At 50.1% G+C, this 27,745-nt stretch overlaps 2 protein-coding genes across 7 annotated transcripts in view; both read right to left on the reverse strand.

The window, feature by feature from the left end:
- Positions 1–493: 493 nt before the first annotated feature.
- Igsf22 (immunoglobulin superfamily member 22) lies at positions 494–17,703 on the reverse strand. The gene is given in 31 exon segments (XM_075953210.1): positions 494–711; positions 714–756; positions 759–945; positions 1,708–1,805; positions 1,807–1,849; positions 1,851–2,032; positions 3,008–3,073; positions 3,075–3,155; positions 3,157–3,168; positions 3,955–4,127; positions 4,130–4,210; positions 5,012–5,124; positions 5,313–5,394; positions 5,397–5,497; positions 6,280–6,361; positions 7,385–7,408; positions 7,411–7,466; positions 7,468–7,549; positions 7,552–7,671; positions 8,125–8,254; positions 8,257–8,297; positions 10,143–10,196; positions 10,199–10,247; positions 11,075–11,187; positions 11,300–11,327; positions 11,898–12,038; positions 13,820–13,900; positions 13,902–13,998; positions 16,380–16,461; positions 16,530–16,558; positions 17,699–17,703. Coding segments are annotated over 31 exon segments (2,694 nt in total).
- A 1,391-nt stretch (positions 17,704–19,094) lies between these two features.
- Positions 19,095–27,745, reverse strand: part of Ptpn5 (protein tyrosine phosphatase non-receptor type 5) — a 58,546-nt gene continuing 49,895 nt past the window's right edge. For all 6 annotated transcript variants that reach the window (XM_075952250.1, XM_075952248.1, XM_075952251.1 and 3 more), the window contains 7 exons: positions 27,451–27,535; positions 24,526–24,605; positions 24,202–24,339; positions 23,318–23,428; positions 20,767–20,927; positions 20,572–20,685; positions 19,095–20,247 (listed from right to left, as the gene is read on the reverse strand). In XM_075952250.1, the coding sequence (XP_075808365.1) occupies positions 20,154–20,247; positions 20,572–20,685; positions 20,767–20,927; positions 23,318–23,428; positions 24,202–24,339; positions 24,526–24,605; positions 27,451–27,535 (783 nt within the window). In that variant the 3' untranslated portion in view covers positions 19,095–20,153. The remainder of the gene's footprint in view (positions 20,248–20,571; positions 20,686–20,766; positions 20,928–23,317; positions 23,429–24,201; positions 24,340–24,525; positions 24,606–27,450; positions 27,536–27,745) is intronic.

Below are 27,745 nucleotides of genomic sequence, written 5' to 3' on the forward strand. Positions count from 1 at the left end.
GTTGGGAGGAACTTGAATAACAAAGCCTGGCAGTTTGGCTTCACACTGGAGGGGTCACACTGCTAGCCCTGTAGCCGTGAAGACAGCAGACTGGATGAGAATGAGTACAGTGTTGTCTCAAACGTGCATCTCAAGCCAAAGCAAGACAGGCATGTGTGAGAGCAGTGGTCCCCTTCATGCTTCCCCGTGTTTGAGCCTCTCATCTGTCCTTACCCTGGGCCATCGATGTGTATCAAAATCACTCGAGAAGATTTGTAAACATATAGACTTCTTCCAGACCCCTGCTGATAAATTGTAATGGGTCAGTCTGGTTTAAACCTGATGACCAGTATCTTTGTAAAAAGTGAGTCTCAGTCCATCACTGTGTGCCGTCACAGTTTGGTAAGGGATCAGGAACTCCCCACATCCTCAGAGGCCAGGAACAATATATATGACATTGGTAAAATGGGAGAATATTTGTACGACTTGATGGTAGGTCCAATAAAACACAGCCCTAGCCAACTGAAGAGAGTGATTGACGGTTTGGGCCCCTGCCCTTTGACAGGATGGATCTGTCCTCCCTCCAGGCATGCCTGTTGGTGTTCTCGCCATAGACAGTGAGCGTGCAGCTGCGGTGGTCCTTGCCTAGTGGATTCTTTAGCAGTGTGCAGAGTCCACAGTTGTCCTTTGTTTTTCAGGTGGGGACCACCAGGGTGCATACACTGCTGGAAAGTGGTGCCGGAACTTAGAATTGACAGAGATGTTGACATCACCCCTTGGAAGATAGTCACCGTGAGCCATGGGTTCCCAAGGAAGGTGCCGGTCATGGTGTAGTGCTGGCCATAGCACTGTGGATGCAGAAAGCAGGATGCATTGTGCCAGCCCTGCTGATAGGATTTCAGCTTGGGGCTCAGGTCCTCACTGCATAGGTGGGATGGGCAGCGGTGAGTTACCCTCATGTTAGAGCTCAAAAGATACCCAGGAAGACGTGATATTCTCAGATGTTAGCAATGATGGGAGCCTCAACTGTGTACTCTTCTTTGCCCCCCCTTCTTTCTCCGAAACAGTCTCACTGTTATACAATCTTGTGTAGACCAGGTTGGCCTCAAACTTACATCCGCCTGCCTCTGTCTCCCACGTGCTGGAACTGACAGCGAGTACCACCACGGGTGCACAGTTCTCAAGGACTCTTGTGCACTCACAGTGCCCCTCCCTGCTCCAGGGTTTGACTAGCCAAAGCAGTCTCACAGGCTTTTATGCTTTCCCAGACTCAGGGAGTCTAGACGCCTTCTCCGTACCCATTTCTTGGATGCTGGTATTCTCAGCTCTTTACCCTGGCATGGAACTCTTCCTCCACACTTCCCCTATGTCAGGTGAGCTTGTAGATTGTCCTCTGCTCCATTTGCCCTCAGTTCCAGCTTCCTGGTGTTATCTCGATCCCTTTGGACTCCACCACCGTTTTCCAGAGTCCCAGCCTTCACCTCTACCCCGCCCTCTCCTTATAGCAGGCTTCCAATTGGCGCTGTAATCTTCCTCTCCCTCACTTTTATCTGGGCCCCTAAGGGCACCTTCCCACTTCCGCACCAGCCACACCTCTGAAAGAACCCACAAGATAATATCTCTGCTGACTTTCTCTAAGAGCTGTAAGTGATAACCGATCTTAACTCTTGATTCTCTGACCTTAATTCTTGGGTACCCTCTAGTGACCCTATCTGTAGTCCTCTTCACTATGAGGACTTCCTGAGCAGGCCTCCAGTCCAATATTCACGCTGGTCCTTACTGACAAGCCAGGTATCCTTAGAGTGCAGTGGGTGCCTCTCACCCATTCATTTCATTTGGGACCTCCAGTCTGCAGGAGCATTTCTTGCCATGTCACCATGCACTTGGTGCTGAAGACACACTGAGCTGCCGTGAACCAGGTGGGGGCTACCTTTATCCCTCTTCAGGTGACATAGTGGGCATCACCATCTTCCTTGTGGTTCCAGGTCAAAGTCATTGTGTTGGGAGCCTCTTCAAACAGCCGCAGGTTTGCAGGAGGTCTGTCTGGAGAAACCTGGAAGAATTGGAGGTCTTTTTAGCTACCCTGGGGAGAGTTGTGCCCTCACCCTAGCCTGTTAGAAGGTGGAACCACACACTTTCCTTCTTTAACTGGTAGGCACAGATATCCTGGAGTCAGAAAAGCCTGTTTGTGAAGTGCCACCTTGCCATTTACTAGCTTGTGACCTTTGGCAAGTGACATCTCTTTTATAATACCATTGCCTCATTTGCAAAAGTAAGACTAACAATGGCTGCTTATTTCACAGCATTAAGAGATAAGGTGGCCACCATATAGTTAATAGCCAATAAAGGTTCATCTTGGGTTTTTTTTTTTTTTTTGTTCTTGGGGCCGTTAAAGCTTCCAGTCCTCTGTTTAGAAGTCACTCCAATTTTTAGTAGATTCCTCTGCATTGGTAGTTCTTACCCTTCATCCCGTCTCCACTTCTTTCCCTGCAGATTGTACTCTGTTTATGCCTCATATCTCAACAGATATGACCAACCACAGAATTTGAAACAAGGGCTGTGCCCTAGGTCAATGTCTCCAGGGCTTCAGGACTCTGAGATAAAAAGGGGAAAACCCACTCCCTCAAATCAAATCAAACCAAACAAAACAACAAACAACAAATCTCTCTACCAGTCTAAGACTAATAAAGCCTTGCTTTGTGGAGTCAAAGTAGGCCCCACTGTCCACCTACCCGCAAAGGTTGTGTCTTAGGTTGGTAAGTAGCAGTGGGGAGCGACACTTTGTAGCGTGTGCAAGGATAGCTGCAGAAGGCCTCTGCCACCACCTGGACCTGCCACAAGCATGCGGAAAGTATGTGATGATACCTTTTTTTTTTTTTTTTTTTTTTTTTGGTTTTTCGAGACAGGGTTTCCCTGTGGCTTTGGAGGATGATACCTTTTAGAGGCCTCTGCCCACTGCCTGCACCTACCACATGCATGTGGCCAGTATGTAAGAACACCAGTCCCCCAGGCCTCTTACTGCACCTACTACTAGCATGTAGACATCAAAGCGTGCACCTCCAAGCTCATTCTGGAGCAAGGTCCAACACACTCCTTATTTTGGAGCAGTTGGTGCTGCTAATGGGAAACTGGGGATAGTTTTTGCCCTTGGTGGTGGTTTTCTCAGCCTTTGATGGTGATGTTGTCTTTCTGCCAGGTCACAGCAGGTAGTGAGCCTTGGTGGTAACAGGAGACAGCACAGTCCATCACCCGGGAAGTATTCGGAAGAAGGCTCTTCTCATTATCAAAGATTCTTCTTCTAGGCTTCAGGGATGGGGATCTGGTGAGTGGCAGAACTAGTCAGGAAGAATAGTGCCTACAACACCCAACTTGTTGCAGGGGCAGTGTGGGGAGCAGAATCAGGGACAGCCCAGAGAAGGCTGTGTAGGTGCAGAGGGATGTCCCAGCACTCACCACTGTCTGGCTCTAGCTAGGTACCGAGGTCAAAGTTGGGGGCAACTGGGGTGGAAGAAACACAGGTAAGGCATGGATTGTTCTTCAGCTTTGAGCCTTCCCTCCAGAGCCAGTCCCTACCCCCTTTGTGGCTGTGGTACAGGTAAGACATCTGGCTGCCCTGGAACACTGGGAAACATTTACTTTTTCATCTGTATCTCCCAGCAGGTAAAATCTTGGAAGGCAGGTCTTACATCTTATTTGTTTCTATATTCCTTACACCTCCGAGGGCACACAGAGATACCAATTTGGCACAGTGTTTGTTTTGTATTTTTTCAAGCAAGGGGATTCCAAAGATTACTCTTGGCCTTGTCCAGGCATAAGAAGTATGGATGAGTTTTTCTTGATCAGGACATGGCCATATCTTTCTCTGTGGGATGAAGCCTCAGGGGAAAGGTTTGGAGTTGGGATATTAGCCCTGAACCTATAGTTCTGTGTCCACGTCTGGTGAGGGTGTGGCATGGGCCCTCATATAGCTCCTACAGGGTCTCCAACTCCAGCCTCACTGACAGCTTGGCTATGGAAGAAATGCTTCTGCCTCCTGGTAAGGATTCCCGCTGTGTAGCAGGTATTAGAGATGGGCTCATCCATGCACTTGCACCACGCCTTGCTGCCTTCAGCTCTCACCTCAAGGATGTAGCTGGATGGTGGGTCCCTTCTACGGGCTCACACCAGCCAAGGGAGATGCTTGAGTTAGAGGAATCAGTCATATATTGGCCCTGTACCAGGCCTGGAGATTCTAGGGCAGCACAGGCATCCCGTTGCTCCCAAAACTCATCCTTTCCAACCCCATGGCTAGTTCTCACACTCAGCCTGGACCCTTGTTTGTGACTTTCATAGCAGCTTCCACAGAAAGGACCCTCAGTTCATAACTTGATTATTCAACAAGGTGCCAGTTTAGCTATTTTCCTAACTCAGTAGTTTCAGTATCTTCAAAATTCAACACACCCTACACAGTCAACTCTCATACGTTTAAAACCCAGATTTAACGTAGACATTTCCACTACATCCACTTATTCCCACATCATATTCTTTTATTCCCACATCATATCCTAATTGAAGGCTTCCTGAGCATCTATCCAGCATCCTCACTTCATCCCAACACACCTCCTCACTCACCTAACAACAGATCACAAAGCTTGAGAAAAGCCCTGCCTACCCTGCCTTCTCACTGACCCAGATGTTCAGACTTTATTTGTTGACTTTCTCTTGAGTATGAACCCTGCTCCTCTATGAGGCTGGCAGTTGCCAGAGAGGGAGAATGTAGTCCTTCCTGTCAGACTTTTCCCAGTGGAGATATTCTCTCTTGAAAGGGCTGGTTCCAGCAGGGCGGTGGTGGCGCACGCCTTTAATCCCAGCACTCGGGAGGCAGAGGCAGGCGGATCTCTGTGAGTTCGAGGCCAGCCTGGTCTACAAGAGCTAGTTCCAGGACAGGAACCAAAAGCTACAGAGAAACCCTGTCTGGAAAATCCAAAAAAAAAAAAAAAAAAAAAAAAAGGAAAGGGCTGGTTCCACTCATGTGTTGGACCTGGCCTCATACCAACAGGATCCTCGGCCACCACTAAACTGGTTGGTAGGCTGGAATGTTCTCGGGTGGCCTTATACACAGCTATAACTTGGAGTTTACATTCTGTGTCCTCCATCCACAGATTACTTTGTGCCTGAGGTGGGGAGATGGAGAGGTCATGAGGCTAGGAGCACCTGTGATATGAGACCAAAGAAATAGTGGGAAATGTGATGCTAAGACTCCAATGGAACTTGAGGAGAGAGTATACCCACTCAGGAAGACTTTCTTTGTCCCACCCACTCCTGACCTAGAACGTCTGTCCCTAGCGCCTCACCCTAAACGGGGTCCTTTGTTGACTGGCATTCACAGATTATTGCCTTTCTTTCTCCACTGGACAAAGTAGCCAAGTACTGCTCTGCCCCATCCTGGACAGGAACATTCTATGTGATGGTCACCAATTCCCTGGTCACATCAATCACTTGAGGCTGAACGGCAAGGCAAGGCGGTGCTATGGGTAACCTGGAGAGGGAAAAAGTAAGGAAGGGGAACATGTCAATAGCTCCCTGACCCATGCTGATTTCTGCCCCTGTTTGAAACACCTAAATCAGTGATTGTTAACATTGGTTATACATTTAAATGGGAAACATGGAAACACACCACCAGCAATTAGTATCTGGGTCCTAATTCAAAATTTCCTATTTGGATTTTCTTGGGGTAGAGGGCAGGCATGCATGAGCATTTACTAAGCCCAGATGGTTTTACTGTGTAAGATACGGGCAATACAAGTCCACTGGTTCCTGCAACTCTGGTCCACAGTTCTCAGTCTTGACACACTGACACCAGGAAACCATTTGGGAGAGGTGCAGCCAGTAATTAACTAAGAATTATAATTAAAATACCGACACTGCCAAGGGTTTTCTTTGGAAAGTGGTTTCAGACTTATTCCTAAGTTGGTGTCATGGACCTTCAGCTTCTAAAATGATTTCTGGAAATGAAGAAAGAAGTGGCGTTGGTTCTGTCATGACATTTACTCTTCATTTGCGATCAAAATGCCATACCAAACAGTTAAGTGGATGAGCCTGTGGTATTCCCTGCAGGTTAGCATACCTCAGTAGCCAAAGGCCCTCATCATAACCCCTAGGTGCCCCTTCCCGCTTGACACTAAGCAATCTCTCAACTATAGGATTTGCTACAAAGACTTTCTCAGTCTCAGCTGGGTCTTTCCGTTCTTTTGCCTGGGTGGTGAAGTTGGGCATCCATCTCTCCTTCTCCTCTAGGACTTCCACAGTGAACTGCTTCACAGGCCGGCCTTCCGTTTCCTGTGCACCCAGTTATGCAAGAGCTCCAGGAACTGCCCTTGGCCTTGGCGAGACTTCGGGCGGTCTAGAGACAGCAGCGGCACACATGGGGCTTTGGAGCAAAGGGATAAAAGGGTTTCTCACTAACCAGAGGTCTGGCTAGGCTGGGGCAAAACTGGGCTCTGAGTTTTCTGGCTCCCTCGCTTGTCCTGTGCCCAGCACCACTAGATGTGCCCCAGGAGTTTGATCCTTGCTTGTCTGAGCCTCCTGCCTCCTTAGAGATGAGTGCCCTGAAGCCCCTGGAAAACTCTACTGGTTCTACTCATTTGGGTATGCTGTATCTATGTGTCTCCAACATCAAGATCACAGGGGTGGTAAACGGAGTGAAAATGCAAACCTTCCCATGCCCTAGCTTTGTGGTGTGATGGATGCTGAAGGCCACAGAGCCAGCTCCTTCTCATGGTCCAAATGATGGTGTGTGTGTGTGTGTGTGTGTGTGTGTGTGTGTGTGTGTGTGTGTGTGTGATGGACGCCCAAGGCCACAGAGCCAGCTCCTCCTCATGGTCCAAATGATGGGGTGTGTGTGTGTGTGTGTGTGTGTGTGTGTGTGTGTGTGTGTGTGTGTGATGGATGCCCAAGGCCACAGAGCCAGCTCCTCATCATGGCCCAAATCTAAAATCCCCTTCCTACCCCAACTCCAGCTCATTGTTTTTCTTCCCACCTCAGTGCTCTTTGCAACCAACCTACCCTCCTCTCCTCATTCCCACCCCTCACCTCATCTCCTTCCCTCCAGCCCAATCCTCACTGTTTAGTCCACAACAACACTCAAGTGACTACTGGGAGATGAGCTGTGTACTGTGTACTCTGCTGTGCATTTGAGAAGCACTAGAAATAGATGTTAGGGTAAATCCCTACCCCGTCCCCAGTGGGAAGCTGAGGCTGAGAGTGGTCTACTTGAAATTAGGCAGTCAGCTTCTGGCTACCAAGCCAGCATTCCAATCCCATCCCCACTCAAAACTCAAACTCTGTCCAGAGCCTTATTCCCAGGCACCCGCTCTAGTTACTGGCCAGCTGGGGCTCTCAGACAGCCTGGTGGCTGTGCCCTCACCTAGCACCTTGAGGTGCACAGTAGAGTTTCTGTGTGACTGTTATTCTTGAGCTTGAGCAGGACTAAGCTGCTGTCTTTATGGACAGTTGGAGATGGTGAGTAGATGCTGATCTTCTGTGTGCTCCACGGACACATGCTCCTCTTTGGTCACCTACACACCATCTTGTACCAGGTCACTTTGGACAATAGCCTTGCTAGTAAGGGCACCTTAATGTGAGCCATGTAGCCCACTTTCATGGTCTCAGGACAGCTAGTGTTTCCAGATGGATGCGTCAATGGAAGGAGATCTACAGGGCAAGGCATTGTGGGATGGGGGGGGGGAACTGGCAGGATGGGGCCGGGGCTATGAGCTTACAGATTGGTCCAGTATCTTTGAACCTGTCTATCTTCAGAGGAACTTACATCCAATGAATACTTGGGCTTACCTGGGGGTGAATAAATGTGGATTCACATCTCCACAGAGAATGTTACACAGCTCAAAGGTATACATTTTTGGTCTGTGATTACCCAGCTGATAATATGAGCCCAGTGTGTGTTAACTCACTGGTTAACACACACACTTAACCTGGTTACCAGGGTTAGTAACTATTATAATTTCATTTTCTTTCCTGCCTCCCCTACTAGAAGAACCTTCTATTTTCAGTACCCATCACAGAGCCTTGCCAAGAGGAGATGGATGCATGGACAGACACATGAGGGCTGCCATGGGACGAATTCCACCCCTCCAGCTCTCACTGAACCATTCACAGTCTGATATTGCGATGAGCCTCTGTACCACGTTCCTGCTTGGTCAGAGAACACACCACTCTTGCTGAGTCTGGCGTCTTTGATCTGAAGTGTGGAGGTCAGGCCCCCCTCAGATGGTTTCAGAGCTCATATTCGTCACTCCTCGGCAGCTCCTTCTTGTTGAACATTCACACACTTCAGTCTCTTTCTCGGAGTGGCGGATCTCACACACAGCTGTCCACCATTGCTACCATTGCTAGGTTCGCTTCTGTGGACTTCGGTGGCTTATCTGCGGCAGAGAGCAGGAGGTGGGCAGTTGTGGCCCACAGCTAGGGAAACACCCTTCCTTTCATACCACTTGCTAACCTCCATCTGACCTAGAGTCCCATCTTATGATATTTACATGGTCCCTCTTCCAGTAGTATTAACAGCAGTTAAAAAAAACCTTATATAGTGTTAAAGATCTGATAGGCACTATTATAGCCAATTTTCATATATTGATTAATCTGAAGAGTCCAAAAATAAGAATATGAAAATGTGGATTACAGAAATAAGAATGTAGAAATAAAGAAATATAAAGCTGTAAGCCCAGGAGAATGAGAGCAGACTGTCGGCGGCTTTCTCAGCAGCTTAAGGATTAACTATTAACAGCAGCTTACTCCGCTTTACAATCCATAGCTCTGTTTGTGAAGCTGAAGCTGCCCTCTGCAAACTTAGGGTCGCTCTGCAAACTGAGGATCAGCTTTTAGATACCCCCTGGCCACTCATGACCAGCTACTGATGTGAGCTGAGGTAACTTTTAAATGATGGGATGGACGTGACTTTTGACTGTTTGGTTTTACATTGTCCCATACCCTTCCTTGCCATGCGAAACTGGCAATGTCAGGGAGGTGCAGATCCTTGGTGAACACCATCATGGAGTGCCAGGGGAAAACAATGGGGCTAAATACAAACACTAGTTTAACTGAAAAACTCTGTTAATGGAAATTTCAAAGAAGGGCAATTTGTGTCTATCACTTCAAGATTGTAAAAATTCCTTTGTTATTGCCTAGTACTTGTTGTTTCTTCATATAAAAAGGGAGGGTTCAAAGCTAGCCTTTGCCATAGCGGTACAAGCGCGAACTCTGGCTGTGGTCTCAGTTAGCTGATAAGCTTTTTGTTCCCCAGGGAGATTTATTTTTTTAATTTTTATTTTCCTGGAATAAAGTTTGCTTCTGGTTTATGAGACTTCAGTGGTCTGTCCCCATCTTTGCATGACACCCGTGGACCAACAAATCTAATTCTTATCTAGGTAGGTTCTATTATGTTTTCCTATTTTACAGACAGAGAAACTGGGGCCAAATAAGAAATAAGGCAACTTGCTGTGAATCACACATCTGTAAGTAGCAGAAGCTGAGACTTGGACCCTGGTAGTAAATTCCAGAATCTTCCCTCTTAACCACCATGCTGTACTGCCCCGTGACATTATTTCATAATCTCTAAGGAATAGCTATACCTTGTAGTTCATGCTTCTTTTTTATACTAACTCTCATGCCCCTGGAGTCCTTTCATGCTTAGACCACAGTCTTCTCTCCAATATGGCCGTAGACCCCTGCAGGCCATTCCTCTTCCTGACACGCCTTTTGGACCTAGATGCCCACTTCCATATCCAGCATGGTGAACTCTGCACACGTCTTAGTCACTTTTCCATTGCTTAGGAAGAAAAGTGCTTATTTGGGGCTTGTAGTTTCAGAGAGTTAGCCACCGTCAGTTTCACGGTAGGGAGCATGACACGGGAGCAGTGGCAGAGACCTCACACTTAGAAACATAACTACCAGGAAGAGAGAGCTCACTGGGGATGCCATGGGCTTCTAAAACCTCAGTCTGTTCCCAGTGACACACCTCCTTCGATAAGACCACACATCCTAATCCTCCCCAAAGAGTTCTGCCAAGTGGGGACCAAGCATTCAAATATATGGGCCTATGGGGGCATTCCCATTCTCAAACTGCCACGGCAACCATCTGACTCTCCCCCACAGTCAGGCGTAGGCACTGGCATCGCTCACGCTTATGTTGGTAATGACCAGCATGTACTTGGTGCTCACCAGCTCACACTGTACCTGCTCATGGAGTACCGGGTCCTGCAAGGCTCAGTGTTCTACCTCACAGAACAGGTAGGGAAGGTGACAAAGGGGTTATAGGCTCCTGAGCTCCCCATTCCCCAGAGTCAGCATGACTGACCAGAGAGTGTGTGCGCATCTCTCTAAACATACCCAGGTCAAATAACCTCTCTAGCTTCATCATCCAGCTTGGTGAGACCCAAAGTCCCTGTCTTCCCTTAAGGCCCACAGTCTTTTCTTTATAATTAAATTAATTTATTTTACATCCTGACTGCAGTTTCCTCTCCCTCTTATCCTTCCATTCCCTCTCTCTCCCCTTCCATCCATTCCTTTTCTGTTTCTGTTCAGAAAGGGGCGGGCCTCCCGTGGGTATCAGCGAAGCATGATGTATCAAGTAAGACTAAGCTCCTCCCTTTGCATTTAGGCTGGGCAAGGCAATCCAGTATGAGGAGCAGGTTCTCAAGAGCCAGGCAAGGCATTAGAGACAGCCTCTGATCCCATTGTTAGGAGTCCCACAAATAGACCAAGCTACACCACTGTCTCATGTATATAGAGGAAGGTCCACATTCTTAATGCATATGAACCCGTGAGATGCTTTCCCTAGGAGCAGAACTTCAGTGACCTTCAGGGTTATTTACTTCAGGCTTTCTGTTTGAAGGTGAGTAGACTAACCATTGCACATCGAAATGAACATGGTAGAGTAACTAGAAAAAAAGTCTAGGAACTAGCTTCTTGCAGCGTTATCAAAGGTGTCCTGTTGATAGCTACAAGAGAGGAGCTGGCTTATTGCTAATGAGAGGTTCTGAGGAGCAGAAAGCAGCAGATGTGGTGTAGCTAAGTTGGTTCCTGGCTAGGAGTTCCCCACCTTGACCCATATCATCTCAATACTGGGGTCCTTCAGCTCCACAATACAGTCGAAGACTGTGGTGGTACCAACCTTGGTCTCTATGTCTTCTAGCGGCTTCAGAATCCACTGACCTGAGAGGTTGTTTCAACAAAATACAAGGCTCAGAGGCCCTCAGGCTCTATCTAGGCAGTGCCCACAGTCCTGGAGGTTAACCCTTAAAGGTCTAAGCTCATTAGATCTCACCTCCTGCCTCACCAGGCTCATTGATCGCCTGGAGGATAGGAGTGTAGGGTTGTAGGAGATGAAGAAGGAACCATCGTTCATAGAGTAGTCATGATGTGCCTGGGCCCAGGACGGACTCTAGCGTTAGATAGTCAGTGCTTAGAAAGAGTGGAAGTCAGCGAATAAATGACAACAGAAAAACAAATATAAGAGAGAAGTACAATTTTTTGCTGATGTAGAAACTGAAACTCAGAGATACCCAAGACCAATGGAAGTGTAGTTTGAACCCAGGCCTGTCTGAACCCACATGCATAAAACTGGGGAGGTGGTGTAAGGATAGGAGGGTGACAGGCTCTCTCTCTGCATTTGTGGTGGACAGCCTGCCTTGCTCACGTGTGAGTGCTAGTGTGTGTGTGTGTGTGTGTGCGTGCGTGTGTGTGTGTGCGTGCATGTGTGTGTGTGTGCGTGTGTGTGTGTGCGTGCATGTGTGTGTGCGTGCGTGTGTGTTCATGCATGTGTGTGTGTGTGTGTGTGTGTGTGTGTTGTGCAGGGCAGGGGAGAAGCCCAGGCCTGACCCCCAAGCCCCTGCTCCCTGCTGGGCACTGACCCTCCTCCCCACTTCCACTTTCTTCTGTCCCTTTGCGCTTTTGTAGCAGCTCTCCCAAGTCAGGTCCATAGAGACCTTTGCAAAGTCCTTCTTGGGTACCTCTGCCAAAACCTCCAGCATCTTTCTCTTCTGTCACTCTCTGCTTCTTTTTTTTTTGGGTCAGGGGAGCCCTAGACTGTTAGAGGGGGACCAAGATTGTACTCACTGTTTCCCTCTGTACCAGCCTTGAGTTACCTCTTCACACTCTGTGGATTCTTGAACTCAGGACTCTGCGACAAAGCTTTTGAGAGGCTTCAGCTGTGTAGTAGGTGGAGCAGCGGGCTGCATCCCGCCGCCCGGCTAGCTTAACTCCCCGAAATAACCACACAGAAATTGTATTAATTAAATTACTGCCTGGTCCATTATATCTATCCTCTTCTTGGCCAACTCTCACATCTTGATTTAATTCATTTCCATTAATGTGTATCACCACTTGACTGTGGCTTACCGGCATGAGTCTAACCAGCATCTGTCTCAGGCAGGAGAATCGTGACGTCTGCCTGACACTGTTCTTCTTCCCAGCATTTTGTTTTGTCTTCCCCGCCTAGCTGAGTTCTGCCCTATCAACTAGACCAAGGCAGTTTCTTCAATAACCAATGAAAGCAACACAAATACAGAAGGACCTCCTACACCACAGCTGGAGAGGGAGGAGACCTCATCCTGGGCAGGGACTGCCCCCCCCCATTTTCTTTCACAGCTTCTTGACTTAGTTTTTCTTGACCTGAGGACAAAAAGAGGGCACAGTCTGACAGGCAGATACCCAGTTCTTAGGAGAAAAAGCCAGGAGGATGCAGGTTTGTCCTCTGTTACCAGCAGGGATTGGTGTAATGACATCTGTGTGCTCATTGCTTTCAACGCACCTGCTGTTGTCTGAATCATCTGACGTCAGCTGCTCTGCTGAGACAGAGTTAGACCATTGGGGGTTGGGCAAGAGATCTCCTGTGAGAGGGGAAGAGAGAGTTTTTAGAGGAGGGAAGGTAGCTGAGTTTTGAGGTTATGCACGAAAAATGGGGCAAGCAGTGTGGGTACGGGCATCTACTATCCAGTTCTATAGCAACAACATTGTCAGTTTCCCCAACAGACACGCCCTCCCACCCAGCTACGAGCTCCTAAAGGGCACGGACCTCCGGAGTTGAAATTTATATTTCATTTTCCTGCAGTGGGAAATCTAATGAAATTTCATTTAATGCAATTTACTTGTTCATCTCAGGCACTAGCCTGGACCCTGGAGGGAACAAGAGAGAATACAACTGTCCTGGATCTTGTCTGCATGGTGCTCACAGAGGGGCTGGCCTTGTACAGGGGGTGCCCTGGAGGAGACTCTGGGACAGCTTCTCTGTGGGCAGAAGATCCAAGGACCAGGTTTTGGGAAAAAGAAACCAAGTTCTGTTGAGGGAGCAAGGCAGAACTTCACCTTTCACAGTGGGAAGTGGGGAAGGATCTTAGGAATTTAGGGTTCCCCCAGTGAGTGACCCATCTCTGCCTCTGGAAGCAGACTTTTTTGCAGTTGGGCAACACTTTTCCGGAAGGGATCCAGAGTGATACCTTAAGGATGGTTGGTCCTTGATGAGGCTCTTCTGGAGGGTCCAGGAGCTCCAGGTCTCAGCCCTATCCTATTTCCCCCAGCATGGTCTCACTCCGTCTACCATGGTCCCTCTTTGCCATCCTTACTATGTAGCTATTCACTTCCTGAGTCCTCGGTTTGATCAACTACTCCTTTGGCTTTTGCCCGCTGGTCTCTTCCCTTCCTTCTGGCTTTCCCTCTGCCTTCTGACTTGGCCCTCGTTGTTACCTTGTCCTGCAGATAACTGCACGGTGACTCTCTGAGGCCTGCAGCCTGCCCTGGCAGGGGTCAGGTGGAGTGAGTGATGGGCGAGAGGTGTCTAGGCCTCTGCCTCCTCGGTTTCCAGCTTCATCTTTAGCATTTGTTTCTTGTGGATTTTGTTATAGAAGGTCTTAGAGATTCCCCCTTCCCTATTTCCAGGACACGGAAGGTTTGAGGTTTCCCTGCACCAGGGCTCTGAACACTGCGTTATTCACTGCGGTGGAAACACAGCATGTTCTACTCCATAGCCTGCAGGTTGGAAGCAATATCAACTCCTTACTTCCTCCTGGCACGGGGTGGGGAGGGGCAGCCTGGACCAGGGAGTAATACAGTTCTCAGTTTGTGTATTGGGGAACACTGGGGAAGGGGCTGGAGGAGAAAGAGGCGTGGGGAGACACAGAGAGAGGCATGTCCTCAGGAGAGATGGTGGGACGAGGTTTCTCATGAACTCAGGGACACTTCTCCAGGCGGGGTGCTGGAACTCCAGGTTCGCAAGATTGACACTGTGCCGGACAACTTCCTCATCACTACTTCCTATGGGCTAACCGAGAGGTCCGGAAGGACGCTAGGTGGGAGTTCATCCTGGGATTGAGGGCTTACATTTGCTTCAGTGGGTGGGGCATGCGGAAGCAAGGGCAGTGAGGGCCAGAGAGAACAGGAAACCACCTGGGACTGGAATTGATAGTCATCAGATTTTTGTCTAATTTCAGCCACTAGGGAGCGCTAATGCCTCTCCACCACACAGTGATCAAAGACCTTTATAGGGTCACCTTGAGTCTCATACAGATATATAAAAGGAGACTTCCCTTTTAGGATGGGTGTCTGTCTGTCTATCATCTATTCTTTCTATCTATCTATCTATCTATCTATCTATCTATCTATCTATCTATCTATCTATCATCTATCTATTGTCTATCTATCTATCTATCTATCTATCTATCTATCTATCTATCTATCTATCTATCTATTGTCTATCTATCTATCATCTATCTTCTTTTGGGCTTCTCTCCTGGGAGTTCTGGTCCCCTAGAACTTGGGCCCGCTTCTCCTTGGAAGGGCTGTAACTTAGCTGAACGCTGTCTTAGATTTTCTCAGCCAGTCTGTGGGTTCAGGATGAGTTTTCTTGGAAGTGGTGATTCCTGGGTGAGGGGCAGGACACATTGCCAATCCAGAGGGGCTGCCTATGGATTTCACCTTAACTGAAAGAACATATTCCACCCCTATCCCCTTGTTTTATTTTCGTGTGATGCTGGGGAGAGCCCAGGGTCTTGCACAGGCTAGGCCAGTGCTCTGTCACTATGGTATGAACTACACAAGGTCTTCATGGCTGCTTTAGGGAAGCCCGTTCTTTCCCTGTGCCCTGGGCCACGTGAGGCACACATCAGTGGTGATTTTGTGAACCCTCAGGGCAGCCAGTAAAGCAGGTGCTTTTGCTCCCCGCACTCAGGCTGGGATGGAAAACATTTTGTTAAGGAGCTCTCACGGCTTGATTTTCAACAGCAACTAGCGGTCTAAAGAGGCGGTGAGGAGGCCGCTCTTTGCCTGCAGATGTCTTTTCTTGACCGCCACGATGCGTAAACAAAGTGGCAGTCCGTGAAAAAGGGAAGATGTTACATGTGAATGTTGGCTGCTGGTTAGTGGGAGGTGAACCACAGCTGCTTCTTTAGAAAGGTGTCCTCTCAAGTGTCCCCCCACTTTCCCCGCCCCCCCCACATTTGTGTTTCCCCATTCCCTGACTGAACTCTGTTGGTCAGTCCTGTCGACCCTGGCTGCACACCAGAATCCCTGAGGAGCTTAAAAAAACATTCCCCGATTTAATGGTCCTGGAGAGACTCGGGCGTGGCTGGTTTTTCCAGCCCCACCCCTAGGTTGAGACAGCTCTCTTTCACTACAAGGGCTGAAAATCGTGACTGTAAACCATTTTGCAGTTTTCGGTCTAGACCGTAGACCTTGAATTCTGGCTGCTTGACTTCAAGGCTCTGTCTCACTCGCGTGAGTGGTGTGGTGTTTTTATCTCATGACCTTGTACACAGAGGACTTAAAGAGACTCTGTCCTTCTGAGACCTTGAAGGTAGATAAGAAGGCTGTGAGGAAAGATAATACCTGGCCTCCAGCCATCTTTTAACCTCTTTTACCAGAGACACAGCCAAAACAGCCTGTCCTGCTCTGAGACCCCTTCCCAGCTTTCCTGTGATGCTCTCTGCTTCAAGTCTGGCCCCAAGGAGTAAGAGCTGGATTGCTCAGGCATTTGTTTATGTGCTTGTCTCTCCTCTGCCTGCGGCCAGCTCTCCAATTTCTCAAGTGGGCCAGGGTTAGCATAGCTCAGTGTACCTTCCTGCAAGGGGGACATTCATGCAATCCATTTGTCCCTGGCTCTGAATGAATGACTTAAGCAATTAAAGAGTTTATTAACCTTTTACACACATCCGTGGGATTCACATTTTTCCTAATCTGTTTTCTCAGAGATTTGGCCATCCAGCTCAAGCCTTGGATTAGAAGCACAGATTGGGAGGAGGTAGCTGTTAGTCCTGGGGTCTCCTGAAGGACAAACTCTTGGCAAAGACTGAGGCCACCTATGGGTGGGTATAGAAAAGGGAAGGCTTTCCTGACCTCCCTTCACACTCCCTCACCTGTACCACTGCCTCCCTCCCACCATCCTGGTTGTCTGAGAGGTCTTCACATGGGGGGTGGAGCTGGAGAATTCCACAGACACATATTATTACTATAGCATCTGCTGGTGGTAAGGGGCCATCATGGTGACAGCAGGCATGGGCACTCACCTGTGTGCACCATGGAGAGGATGAGGCCACTGAAGATAAAGGGGTAGGAGAAATAGTCAGAGGTGCTGAGTGTGTGTGTGTGTGTGTGTGTGTGTGTGTGTGTGCACGCATGCGCACATGTTCATGCACACATGTGTCTATAGACACAAGGGATAGGGAATGCACCGCAGAGGAGAGCAGTCAGGCAATGGACTTTTACTCTCTGGCCTCTCTTTTCTCTGCTCCTTATTTCCTTTCCCTAACTGGTTACAAGGACCAGTGGGTCTGTGCCTTCGCCCAGCAGCACAAACAGTCCCAGGTCCCTGGAGACAGAGGATTTGGGACTTAGCCTTACCCAGAAAACTGAGCAGAGCTCACAGGGAGCTGGGAGACCTGCTGAGAGGCACTGAGAGGAAGACAGTCCTGGGCAGTTCATCTGGAAGTCGGGCCAGAGGAGGGATTTCTGACTATGCCTTTCTGAGACAGGCCATTGGAGGAAGCTGAATAGCTTTCCGTTCTGGGTCTGGGGGACTTGTGGTGTTTGGGACATTGACACAGGTGACTGTGTTTCTACAGCTGTTTCCATTTGTCACAGGACAAAGGCAGAGGCTTAGCTTTTATTTCTTACACTTTTTAAAGCCAGTACTCTAATATATTAATCACATAAGATGCCATAAATGTTTTCTTCCCACCTCCTAGCCCTCCAGAGAGGGACCCACATGCAATCTGGGGTTCCCTCTGGAGCCCTTCCATTCAGACACGGATAGGGGCATGTGGTCTTCCCATTGTACATGTCAGGCGCCTGTCACACACAGTTCTGTCCCTGTTCTCTCTCTGCCATGGAGATCTCTGTATACCAGTTTACAAGGAATTTCCTTGTTCTTGACGGCAGCACCCGCGTTTCAGTGACTGGACACACCTGCCTCTTAGTTAACCTGAGTGGTGTTTTTTCAGAACCTGATTTGCATATGAGGAACCGTGTCTGATTGATGTGGTCTATCCAAATTGTCACCCACAACAGAATCTGAGCTTCTGGCTCCTCCAGCCCTGTCTGGCCCAGTGGCCTCCAGAGAATTCAAAGTCTTCTTCTGAGCGATGGTCTGAGGCTATCTACCCATTTCTACTTCAAACGTCTTCGCCTGGGTTGCTTCCGTCTCTAGGTACTAAGAGCAGCCCTTGCTCTGTCTCACGCCATCTCCCCCTCTGGCACAGAAAGTACCAGTTGATGTCTTTTCCCAGAGGCAAAGTCAGGAAGCCTTACCTTCTTTACTAACCTCAGCCTTCCAACCCTTGGTAGCTGTGCCTGTGGCTTGGAAGCTTGGTTGCTTCCCTGGCAATGGGATGGTCAGTTTCTTTCTTTTTTCCAACAGTGGACATTGTTTGTCACCAGTTCCTTAGATGCTGCGCTCTTGGGGGGCGGGGAGAACCCCTTTCTTAGGCTCTTTTTTAGCTTGATGACACACAGCTTAGCAGTGGAAGTTAGGGGAGGGAAGCAAGCTGGATGCAGGAATGGACGGACTGCTGGCCAGGCCTGAGGGACGCTGAGGTGGCAAGCCAGGAGTCCATTTCTTGTGTCTTATGGTAGAGGTTCTGTTTCTCACTGCTGCCGGCAGGGGCTTCTCTGAGTTGAGGGGCCCAAGGTAGCTGTCCCTGCGTGGGTATGTGAGCATGTGCAGCCCGGCAGAACTGGGAAGAGGTACGCTGGGTGAGTCTAGTGGATGCGCCACCTTGCACAAATCCTGGGATCACCGTTTGTTCTGCTGCACGGTGTGGTCTTGTGGGGTAGGGGAATGACTGCAGCGAGGCTCCTTCCTATTTCTTAGCCCAGTCTCTGAAATCTGGGTAGACGAACCTTCCTCTGGGAGGGAGAGCTCTGTGAGCCCGCAGCCCTGCCTTGGACTTGTTGGGCCCGCCCACTTACTTCCTATTGGCTCAATGGAGCCCAATAGCTGTTGTAACCCAACAGCTTCCCTTGGGAGGCCTGGGCTGAGAGTAGCCCCTCCCAAAGGGCCCCAGGGAACTAGATTCCCAGCCATCTGGGACACTTCTGTTCTGGTCTTCTCCCCTGACCCTAAAATGAAGCAAAGGAAGCTGACGACCACTGATGGTAATGGAGGTCACCCCAGGACAGGCTGATGGCCAGCCAACGGGGCCTCCAAAGATTCAGCCATGGAGGGGATGACAAGGACAATAAAAAAAAAAACAAGGATGTCTGAAGCTCAGATGGGGTCCCAGAGAAAAGAACTGTACTATCCAACCAGAGAGGGGCCTGGGGGCCTCCCTACCTCGGCTCTCTAGCTGGTGGCCTGCTAATCCCTTTGCCTTTCTGGAAACTTCCCATACCCATCTGTGAGGTTCCCTGTGGTGCAGTGTACTTCTGTGGGCTGGGGCTGAGTGAGAATCCGGAGGTATTAATAGACTTTGGCTTTTTAAATTTGGCTTCATGTATATTCCCAGTCTCCACAGGGGGCGCCAGCGAGCAAGACGGGCAACTTTATGCACACCGGCAGAGGAGAGGCACAAAGTCCTGGGGTGCAAGGAGACCGGGAATGGAAGGAACTGGAAATGACAGACCCAGGAGACTAGTTTTGCTCAAAATGCTCTGTTTATTGCTCTATCCAATGACCACGAGCGAATTATAAAAAGACACCAAATGTCTCTGTTTGCCGTGGAATAAATATTTAAAGTCAGCAATAAAAACACGTGGCTCCAAGATAACACATGTTGCCAAAGAATCATGCATGCCCTGCTCATGGGCTTTCAACACACACATGGACACAGGGAACACACGCAGAGCGACACTCAGAGAGACTTTTGGGCTTTCCCATAGTGACACAGAAAGATGTCTTACAGGTTTGGAGTTGAGTCCCCATCCTACTCTTGGAGGCCCCCCTCAGGGCCCGGCTCTTTGGGGTTCCCCACCTGCATCTCTCCTCTTCCTCTCCAGTGCCTCCCAGGCTGGCCATTGCCTCCTGAGAGTACCAAACACTCAGAAGGCATCTAGAGTAATGCCCACCCTTGCCCAGGAACCTTCTTAGCTGGGATCTCTCTGTCAACCATCACATGCTCCCCTGCCTGGTTTCTGAATCCTATTCCTGCCATCTGCATTCTGATGGCAAAATATAATCTGCCTTTTCTGAGGAGCTGGCGGGGCCAGAGGCGGTTACCTCTCTGCCTCGGGGGCTGGGAGACTGAGGGGCTGGAGCTCAGTTCAGGGTTCCATTCCTGGCTGAGGGGACACAGTGTCTGGTACAGATAGCAGAGATGGATGGATAGACAGAACACAGAGTGGTAGAACATTTGGAATGTGGCATTGAAACATTTTGGACCAAGTAGCGGTGGAACCATGGTTAAAACTGAGGCCCCAGGTTTGTATGGTGTGGGTCAGGCCCAGGGGCCCCAGGCCTGGCCTGGCACATTCCTCCCCTGCCCTCCCCAATTCTGCAGTATATACAGTAGAAGAGCTAGGCTGGGGGTAGGGACCAGGCCAGGACAACAGAGGGGGGAGCAGACTGAAGAAAAGGAAGAGTTGGGGGGAAGGGACGGGAGCAGACCCAGGACCCAGGAAAGGCCAGGTCTTGGGTTAGGGTGAAGGCCCAGACTCAGGCTGGGCAGTGCCCAGAGGAGCTCAGAGGAAGAGCGTGGTCACTCTGAGGACTGGTGGGACAGTTGCTTCTCATAGAGGCTCATGACGTGGTGCACAAACTGGTACTGTTCACATGTCTGGATCATGCCACCCCTGGCCAGTAGAGATGCAGTGGGCTGCGGGAGGGGTCCTCAAGCACTAGGGGTACCAGCTATTCTGTAGCTTACAGAGATCAACTCTTCCCGGCCATTGCTCTCTGTCCCTTCATTTCGGGGACACACCCTGATTTCAGCTCCTGTCCTTTCCACCAGCTGCCTGGCTTCTGTCTTCCTCCAGAGAGCTGCCTGGATTCTGCTCTCTTCCATTTTTTTTTTCTGTTCCCCATCTGCCTTACAGACTACATCTGGTTTGTCAACTGTCCCTCCATTTATGCACACATCACACTGCCACCCTCTCCTCCCCTGACCAGTGGCTGACCTGTCCTGACGGAGCTGGCATGTGGTCTTTAGGATGTCCACGACGCCCTCACGTCGCAGCTGCTGGCAGCAGATGCTGGTGGCAATGAAGCAGCCAGTCCTCCCAATCCCTGCACTGGAGGTCGGGAGGATAGATGGGGTTAGGGGCCCAGAGATAGGGGTGGCCCTGCCCCAGTGGGTGGACAGGAAAACCCACCTGCAGTGAACGATGATTGGGGAACAATGGGGTCCCTCTTGTTGGGCTGCCTCCTCCACCTCCCGTACCAGGTGCAGGAGGGGAGGTGCTCGGTCTGGAGTCTTCTGGTCGGGCCAGGATGTGAACCAGTAATGCTTCAAGCCTCGCTCTTCAGTCCCTCTCTGCTCAGGAGGGAGGGAGAGAGAGAGAGAAAGAGAGAGAGGGAGGAAGGGAGGGAGGGAGGGAGAGAGAGAGAGAGAGAGAGAGAGAGAGAGAGAGAGAGAGAGAGAGCTCCCACTCCCTGCCAGATACATATGAATGTGAATGTTCCAGGACCTGATTCATCCAAAGATGGAGATGAGAAAGGGAGGGGGGAAAGAGAGGACACAAAGAGTGGAGGGATCCCAAGTCCCCATCTACCACACTGCACAATGGTACAAGACAGATCAGAGTTAGGTTAGTGTGTGTGCGTGCCTGCGTGCGTGTGATATTGGCCTCTAAACACTAAAATCATCCAAGAAAGGCAAAGAGCATATTTATCCAGTTCATTGCTACCTGGAAGTTCCTTATTCTGACAGATGTTCCAGGTACCTGTTAGTCACATGACCCAGGCACAGGGACTCTGTTCTGCCTGCTCATCCCTCTGTCCTCGTTATGCGTTGTCCATCTCTGCTCTGCTTCACCATCCCACCGTGGGGAGGGCCTACCCTCTTCCTGCCTGACTACCAAAGACCCTTAGCATCAAAATGGTCTCTCTCCAACACAAATCTGGATATATTGCATGGTGTTTAAGACCTTTAGCTGGCTGGGCCTGATGGTGCAGGCCTGTAATCCTAGCTACTTGGAAACCTGAGGCTGGAAGATCAAGGCCTGCATGATCTACAGAGCAAGTTCCAGGTCAGTGTGGGAAATTTAGTGAGCCTGTCTCAGAACAAACAAGACAATAAAAAAGCGCTGGGGATATATAGCTCAGTGAGAGAGTTCTGGCCTAGTGTGAGAACCTGGGTATCTTCCTACACCAAACCAAGAAACCCTTCACTACGGACTGACTGCCATGGTTTCCTATCCCCCAGTTTCATATGTTGAAGCCTCCTTTCTATTGTGCGGGAAGCTGACGGTGGGGCCCGTGGGTCAGGAGTGCACACCTTCAAATGTGATCCATGCCCTTAGAGACCCCAGAAAGCTTCCTCACTCCATCATCCTTTCTGCTGCACACACGGGTGCTGCACACACAGCTGCTCCTTCTGCACGCTAGGAAAGCTTTCCCACTTGTTCGCCCTGGCCACGCCTCCCCAACCCTCCAAGACCCCATATAGCACTTCTGGGAGGCACCCTCAGAACATTCTGTATGGCAGGGTGTCTTTCTGCATCCGTGCCGATCACTAGGTGATATTTGTCATCTTATAGGTGCTCCTTGAACCAAGAGCCCAGAACACAGCTCTGTCCCCAGGATCCGAGTCAGAGCTACACCCAGAGCAGAGGCTTGTCAACACTGTCAAACCCCAAGATCCCCCGTTCTTCCCCAGCTGATCCCAAGAAACAGAGAAGATGAGCAGACCCACACAGCCTCTTTCTACCCAGGAGCTGGTTCCTCATGCTCTTGTGTTACATGGCTGTGACAGAGACCACAGCACCTGCCCCTCCTTGGGGCCTTCAGTGTTTTCAATAAGTCTCGGTGTTAGATGCTCATGTGGACGCTGCCTTCTGGGGGCTCAGGCACCCTGGTATCTTGCCCGGTTTTCTGCATCCACTGGGAGACAGGGCTGCTCAGAGGGTCAAACACCAGGCCCCAAGCTCCTTTCTGTGGCTGAACCCTGTGGCTGCCAGCATCAGTGACCTTTCTAGGCTGTTTCTGAAGAGGGCGTCCGCTTCCTGGTGCCCCGCTTAACTTTCCCACCTTTCTGGGTGATCACAGGGGACTCCACCTTCTGCAAACACATATCTCATCGCTTTTCCAAACCAGAACCTTCTAATACCCTAAAGGAGCAGTCTCTCCTCTTCTGCTTGTTCTGAGAGAAGCTCAACTTTTGGGTGGGAGGACGCCTCCCGCCAGTCTTCTGGGCTGCTCTGTGTTGCTCACACTCTGCGTGTTTTCCTTTTCCCTGCCATTTCCTCTAAGCATGCTTGTGTGTCCTAAAGCAGCAAGGAGTGCCTGCCCTCTGGTGGTAGACACACTGGGTGCATCAGACTAGAAGTCAGAATCCCAACGGAAGCAGCGTTAGTGGCACTCAAAGTCATAAAGAACCTTCCGTTATGATAAGGACAGTGCTGGAAGCTCTGGAAGCTTCCTCACTGGGTCAGTCCAGGCATCGAGAGGTTGTTGAGAAGAACTAGAATGGTCATGAGCAGCAGGGCCCAGGAAGAGCCAGATGGTCCATGAAGATAAGGTTTGGGAAATGCCGCTGAGGCTCCATCTTGGACACTAGTGCCCAAGTCTATTTACCCTGCTTACCAGTAAACCCTGGGTGTGACCTAGGCCTATGCATCACCTATGGTATGCCTTTGAGTACTTTCTTCAGTTGGTGGTCCCAGCTAAGCCTCCCAGTCAGCCCTGTCTGACCCCAGGCCTCACCCTGAGGGAGATGAGTCGCAGCCGATAGTCCTCAGTGTGGATGACTTTCTGCACAGTGATCTCCACGCCGTCATGGATGACCTGTTCTTCTGGCCAGTACTCTGTGCACTTCTGCAAGGACCAAGATCAGCCTGTGTTACTCTCGTATTCTCTTCCCACATCCCCTCCTGCTCTGCTGGGGCCAACAGACGGGAACACAAGGACAGCAGGTTTGGTTATTAGAGGGTTGCATTAAAAACTTGGCTTTATAACCCATGACCTACTCATTTCTGAGCCTCAGTTTCCCCATTTGTAAGATGAAAATGGTACCCCTTTATAGGACTTTCTATGTGTGTAGAGGCCAGAGTTTAACATCAAGTGTTGTTCCCCATGTGCAGTCCACCTCGGCGTTCAGGACAGGGTCTCTCATCGGCCTGCAACTCATCAAGACGGGTTGGCCAGTGAGCCCTAGGTCTTCCCATCTAGCTTTATAGCACTGGTGGTACTGATGCATATACCATGCTTGGATTAATTTACATGGGTGCAGAGTTAAAACTCAAGTCCTCAACTGAGCTCTGTCCCCAGCCTCCTTCTGAAGGCTATCTTATGGGGGTTCAATGAAAGACGCTGTTCATTATCAGTTTTCACATCTCTGACAGACTGGGAGGCAGCAAAGTATCCTGGTGGAAAGCATGGCCACTGGACGGGGAGGGAGAAGCCAGCTCCAGGCTCTGCTTTGCTCTGTGTGGCCCCGAATGTAAATCTTAATCCTCGCCATCTTCCACTTCCTTAAGTTAAGTGCATACCAGGATCACAACATCCTCATAAAAATTAATCTGCAAACGAGATGCTTCATGTGGGGGCTGAAAGCAGGGGGCACTGAGCAAACGGCGCAGGGTCCCTACCTCGTTCATCTCCTCGATGTTGGTGATCATGACAATGATGGGTGTGTGTTCCTGCCACACCATGCGCCAGAAGTCGGCCACCGTGCTGACGATGGGTCCCTGTGTGGCGATGTATACTTTCTCCTTCCCACTGTAGCCCTGCAGTCAGCCAAGTCCAGCCTGTCAGGTCAGGGTCGGAGGTGGCACTCCCGGGGCCCCATCCCATACTTAGGCTCCTCTTGGGGCTGGTAGGAGCCACAGTAGCTTGGGGACAAGTCTGGAGGATAGATTCCACCAGCTCAGGCCTCTCCTTTAGTGGAAGGCTCTTGGGATGGAGCTACGTACCCGGATGTAGTTGGCATTGATGTAGGAACTCAGAGGATCGTTAGGGTCTGGTGAAGTCAGACACACCCTGCTGTGAGGATCTGGGGTGGGAGACAGGTGAAGCTGTGAGCTGGACCTTCTGGTACAGGGTGCAACTTCTCTGTTCTTCTCCACAGCACCCACATTTCCTCGGGGATCATGGCCAGTATGTGCTCTCACGGTGCAGGGGTGCCATTATGAGTCATTACCATCAGGTATAACCAAACCAATACCATCAGCCATAACCAAAAGAGTTACCGGGGGCTGGCGTGACGGCTCAGAGGGTATAGCCACTTGCTGCCAAGCCTGACAGCGTGAGTTGGATCCCCAGGATCCATACGCTGGAGGGGAGAACTGAATCTCACACATTGTCCTCAGACCTCCACAAGTGTGCCCCATGCATACTTATATATTAATATTAAAAGCGAGTCGATGGGAAAAAGTAGAGCCCCTGGTCCTAGAAGCAGCACGTGCAACAGCTTATGGCAGATGCTAACTAACAGGGAGTTGCGGTTATCACGAGTTTCCAGCAGACAGTAGGAATGGAGAAGAACCTAGGGGTGATGGGTATAAGCCTCTCATCTCCACCCCTTTGCCAGCCCCCGTCTCTGCCTGGGTCATGGCAGGTGATACGGGGGTGGACAGCTCTTGTAGAGAGGGCATAGAAGTAGTGCAGGGGAGGGGTAAGAGCAGGTGGGAGAGGCTTCTGCATGGCCAGAAGAAGAGAGAACTCGAGCAGGTAGTTCTGTCTGGACCTCTTGGCTTTGCTTATCCATGTTAGGTGCTGGAAGGACAGACGTGGGTGCTGCCTTCTCTGGCCAGATATCAGAGCTTGGCGATCAGGGAGTCACTGTGGTGGTGCTAATGATTGCATTCTACAGCCCCCGGTTTGGGCTGGCCCTGTGCTGTGCTTGTGAGAAGAGCCTTTGAGATCAACAAGACGTGTGTGGTTACTGCTACAAAAGAGGGCAGGAAGACAAGGGGGTGCGTGGCCTGAGAGCTCTGGACTGGAGGGACAGAGGGGACTGTGATCAGGCTAGGGTGGCTGTGTTTCACAGAAAATGTGGGACTTTTCAGGGGTTAGAGAACGAGGAGGAAAAACAGGGAACACTGTCTGACCAGGTACACAGGCTATGGCTTAGCTTGGCGGGAGGATGGGAGCTGGAAAGGAAGCATCACATGCTTAGAGGGGGTGACGTTGACTACATTTAGGGGAGAAGGGGACATGATAAGGTTTCTGTTGTGCTCCGTTATGAGAGGGGGCAGGGAGGATAAAATGTCTGCCACAGTCTGGAAAGAAGTGTCAAGGTCACAGGCTGCCCTCTCTGGCACCTCGCCCAGGGACAATTATGCCAGTGTACTGAATGTCAGTGGTGCTCATTAGAGCTAGGCAATATGGAAGTCATTTGGTAGTAAGGATGGAAGGGAGGGGTCTGGATCTGAGAGGGTCATCCACTCATTCATTCAAGAAGGTCCAGACCGTCTCCCAGTTGCTCCACACTCTTTTGGAGTTTGAGGCTGTGCTGAGTGGGACAGCTATTGTGCCCTCGCTGGGCCAGTGCTCACCCACAGAACTGTTGCTTTTGCTTGACGCCAAGCTCTGTGTGCAGAATCCAAATTTTCATTCCCTGGGATGGGGCTCAGGAAATGTGTGCAATCAATGATAGAACAAATCTCACGGTGTCCCCCCGATCCCAGAGGCTGCTTCTGCTGAGCCTCTATGACCTTTGTCCCTCCAGTCCAGGACTCTTATAGTTCAAGGTCAGCTCTGCCTGACTGTACAACATTCTATGCTGGGTTTGGGGGTCTGGAGGTTCAGGGCGTGGTTGGAGGAGCTGGGAGCCTGTCAACAGCCCAGCAGGACCACAGGGACTCTGGGTGACTTCAGTGGCCATTCTAAGGAGCCAGCAAAACCCTAAGTTCTGGGGTACCTGTGCCTGTGCCTGCAGGAAGAACAGGAGCAGAAAGAGTAAGTTGAGAGAAGAGGTGAGCAGCCCAGCTAAGGCATCCTGGCCTTAAATGGTGCTTTGTTTAAACGTAACTACCTAGAGACTGTGTAACCATAGCAACCACAAGTCGATATTTTAAAAGTTAAAAATAAGTCATGACATCTTCCATGCTGCCGGAGATGCCGATGGCAAACTGCTTTTTAAGGGCTCGCTACTCCACAAACTGGCTGGAGTAGGTTTTTGGGGATTCACTTTCAACAACAAGTCACCCCCTCCTCCTGAGCTAGCCCCCAGAGGGCCTTGATCAAAGCTACCTGAAGATGATACCATGGGATGGAATGGGAACAGTGGGTCTCCAAAGGAGACGAACCCTGCTCAGGCCTTACAGAGGGCTCTCTGTGTAGCCTCACTTGGACATGCCTCATGATAGGCAGATCACTACAGGATAAAGGTACCTCATTCCCTGTGGGAGGGGGCTCTGCCTGCTAGATGACTGTCAGCCAGGTCATACAGAACATAGGCAGACAAAAAAGCCTGATTCTGGGGTCACAGAAGCCCAGGTTTAGAGACCAGATTTTTCTTTTTTTTTTTTTTTACTAGCTGTGTGGCTGTGGACAAACACTTACCTTCTCTGAGCCTTTAATGTTTTCTTCTCAAAATATACCCACCCAGAAGAGAAAGGCCATGCAAATACTTCAGTCACTGCTCACTGCCTCAGAGCCACCCTTTCTGTGTTTCTCCAGAGTTCAATATCACTAGCCAGGAAGGGCAGGGGCCAGGGCTAGAGAAGGAGCCAGCCAGTCTCTGCTCTCCATCCCTTCTCTCCCCGGATTGGCCTGGTCTCCATACCCCCTACTGTGATGACTGCCCACCATCCCTAGAGGCCTGGCTCCGGATTTAGGTCTTCCCAGATGACAAGACCCAAGCTCCTCTCCACCCTGGGGTAGCAGGTACTCACTGGGGAGGATGGTTCTGTACCGATTCTTCCGCACCAGTCCTGGGATGTCATACTCCTTTGGATCCACGAAGTTCATGGGGATTTCCTACATGAGGAAGACAGGGGTCTATAAGTGGCTTCAGGCTGGTCTTCCCAGAAGTCCATATTCAGCTTCACCTGCCAGTGCAGGGGCTGTCTTGAGTTCATGCATTCATTTGACGAACATTTACTACTGAGTGAGTGAGCGCGCACACACATTTATAACAGTTACTGGCATTTGCCAAGGGCACAAACTAAATAGCACAGCGATAGTCCA

Source organism: Microtus pennsylvanicus, chromosome 18 (assembly GCF_037038515.1).
Source record: "Microtus pennsylvanicus isolate mMicPen1 chromosome 18, mMicPen1.hap1, whole genome shotgun sequence".
In the NCBI taxonomy this organism is placed as follows: domain Eukaryota; kingdom Metazoa; phylum Chordata; class Mammalia; order Rodentia; family Cricetidae; genus Microtus; species Microtus pennsylvanicus.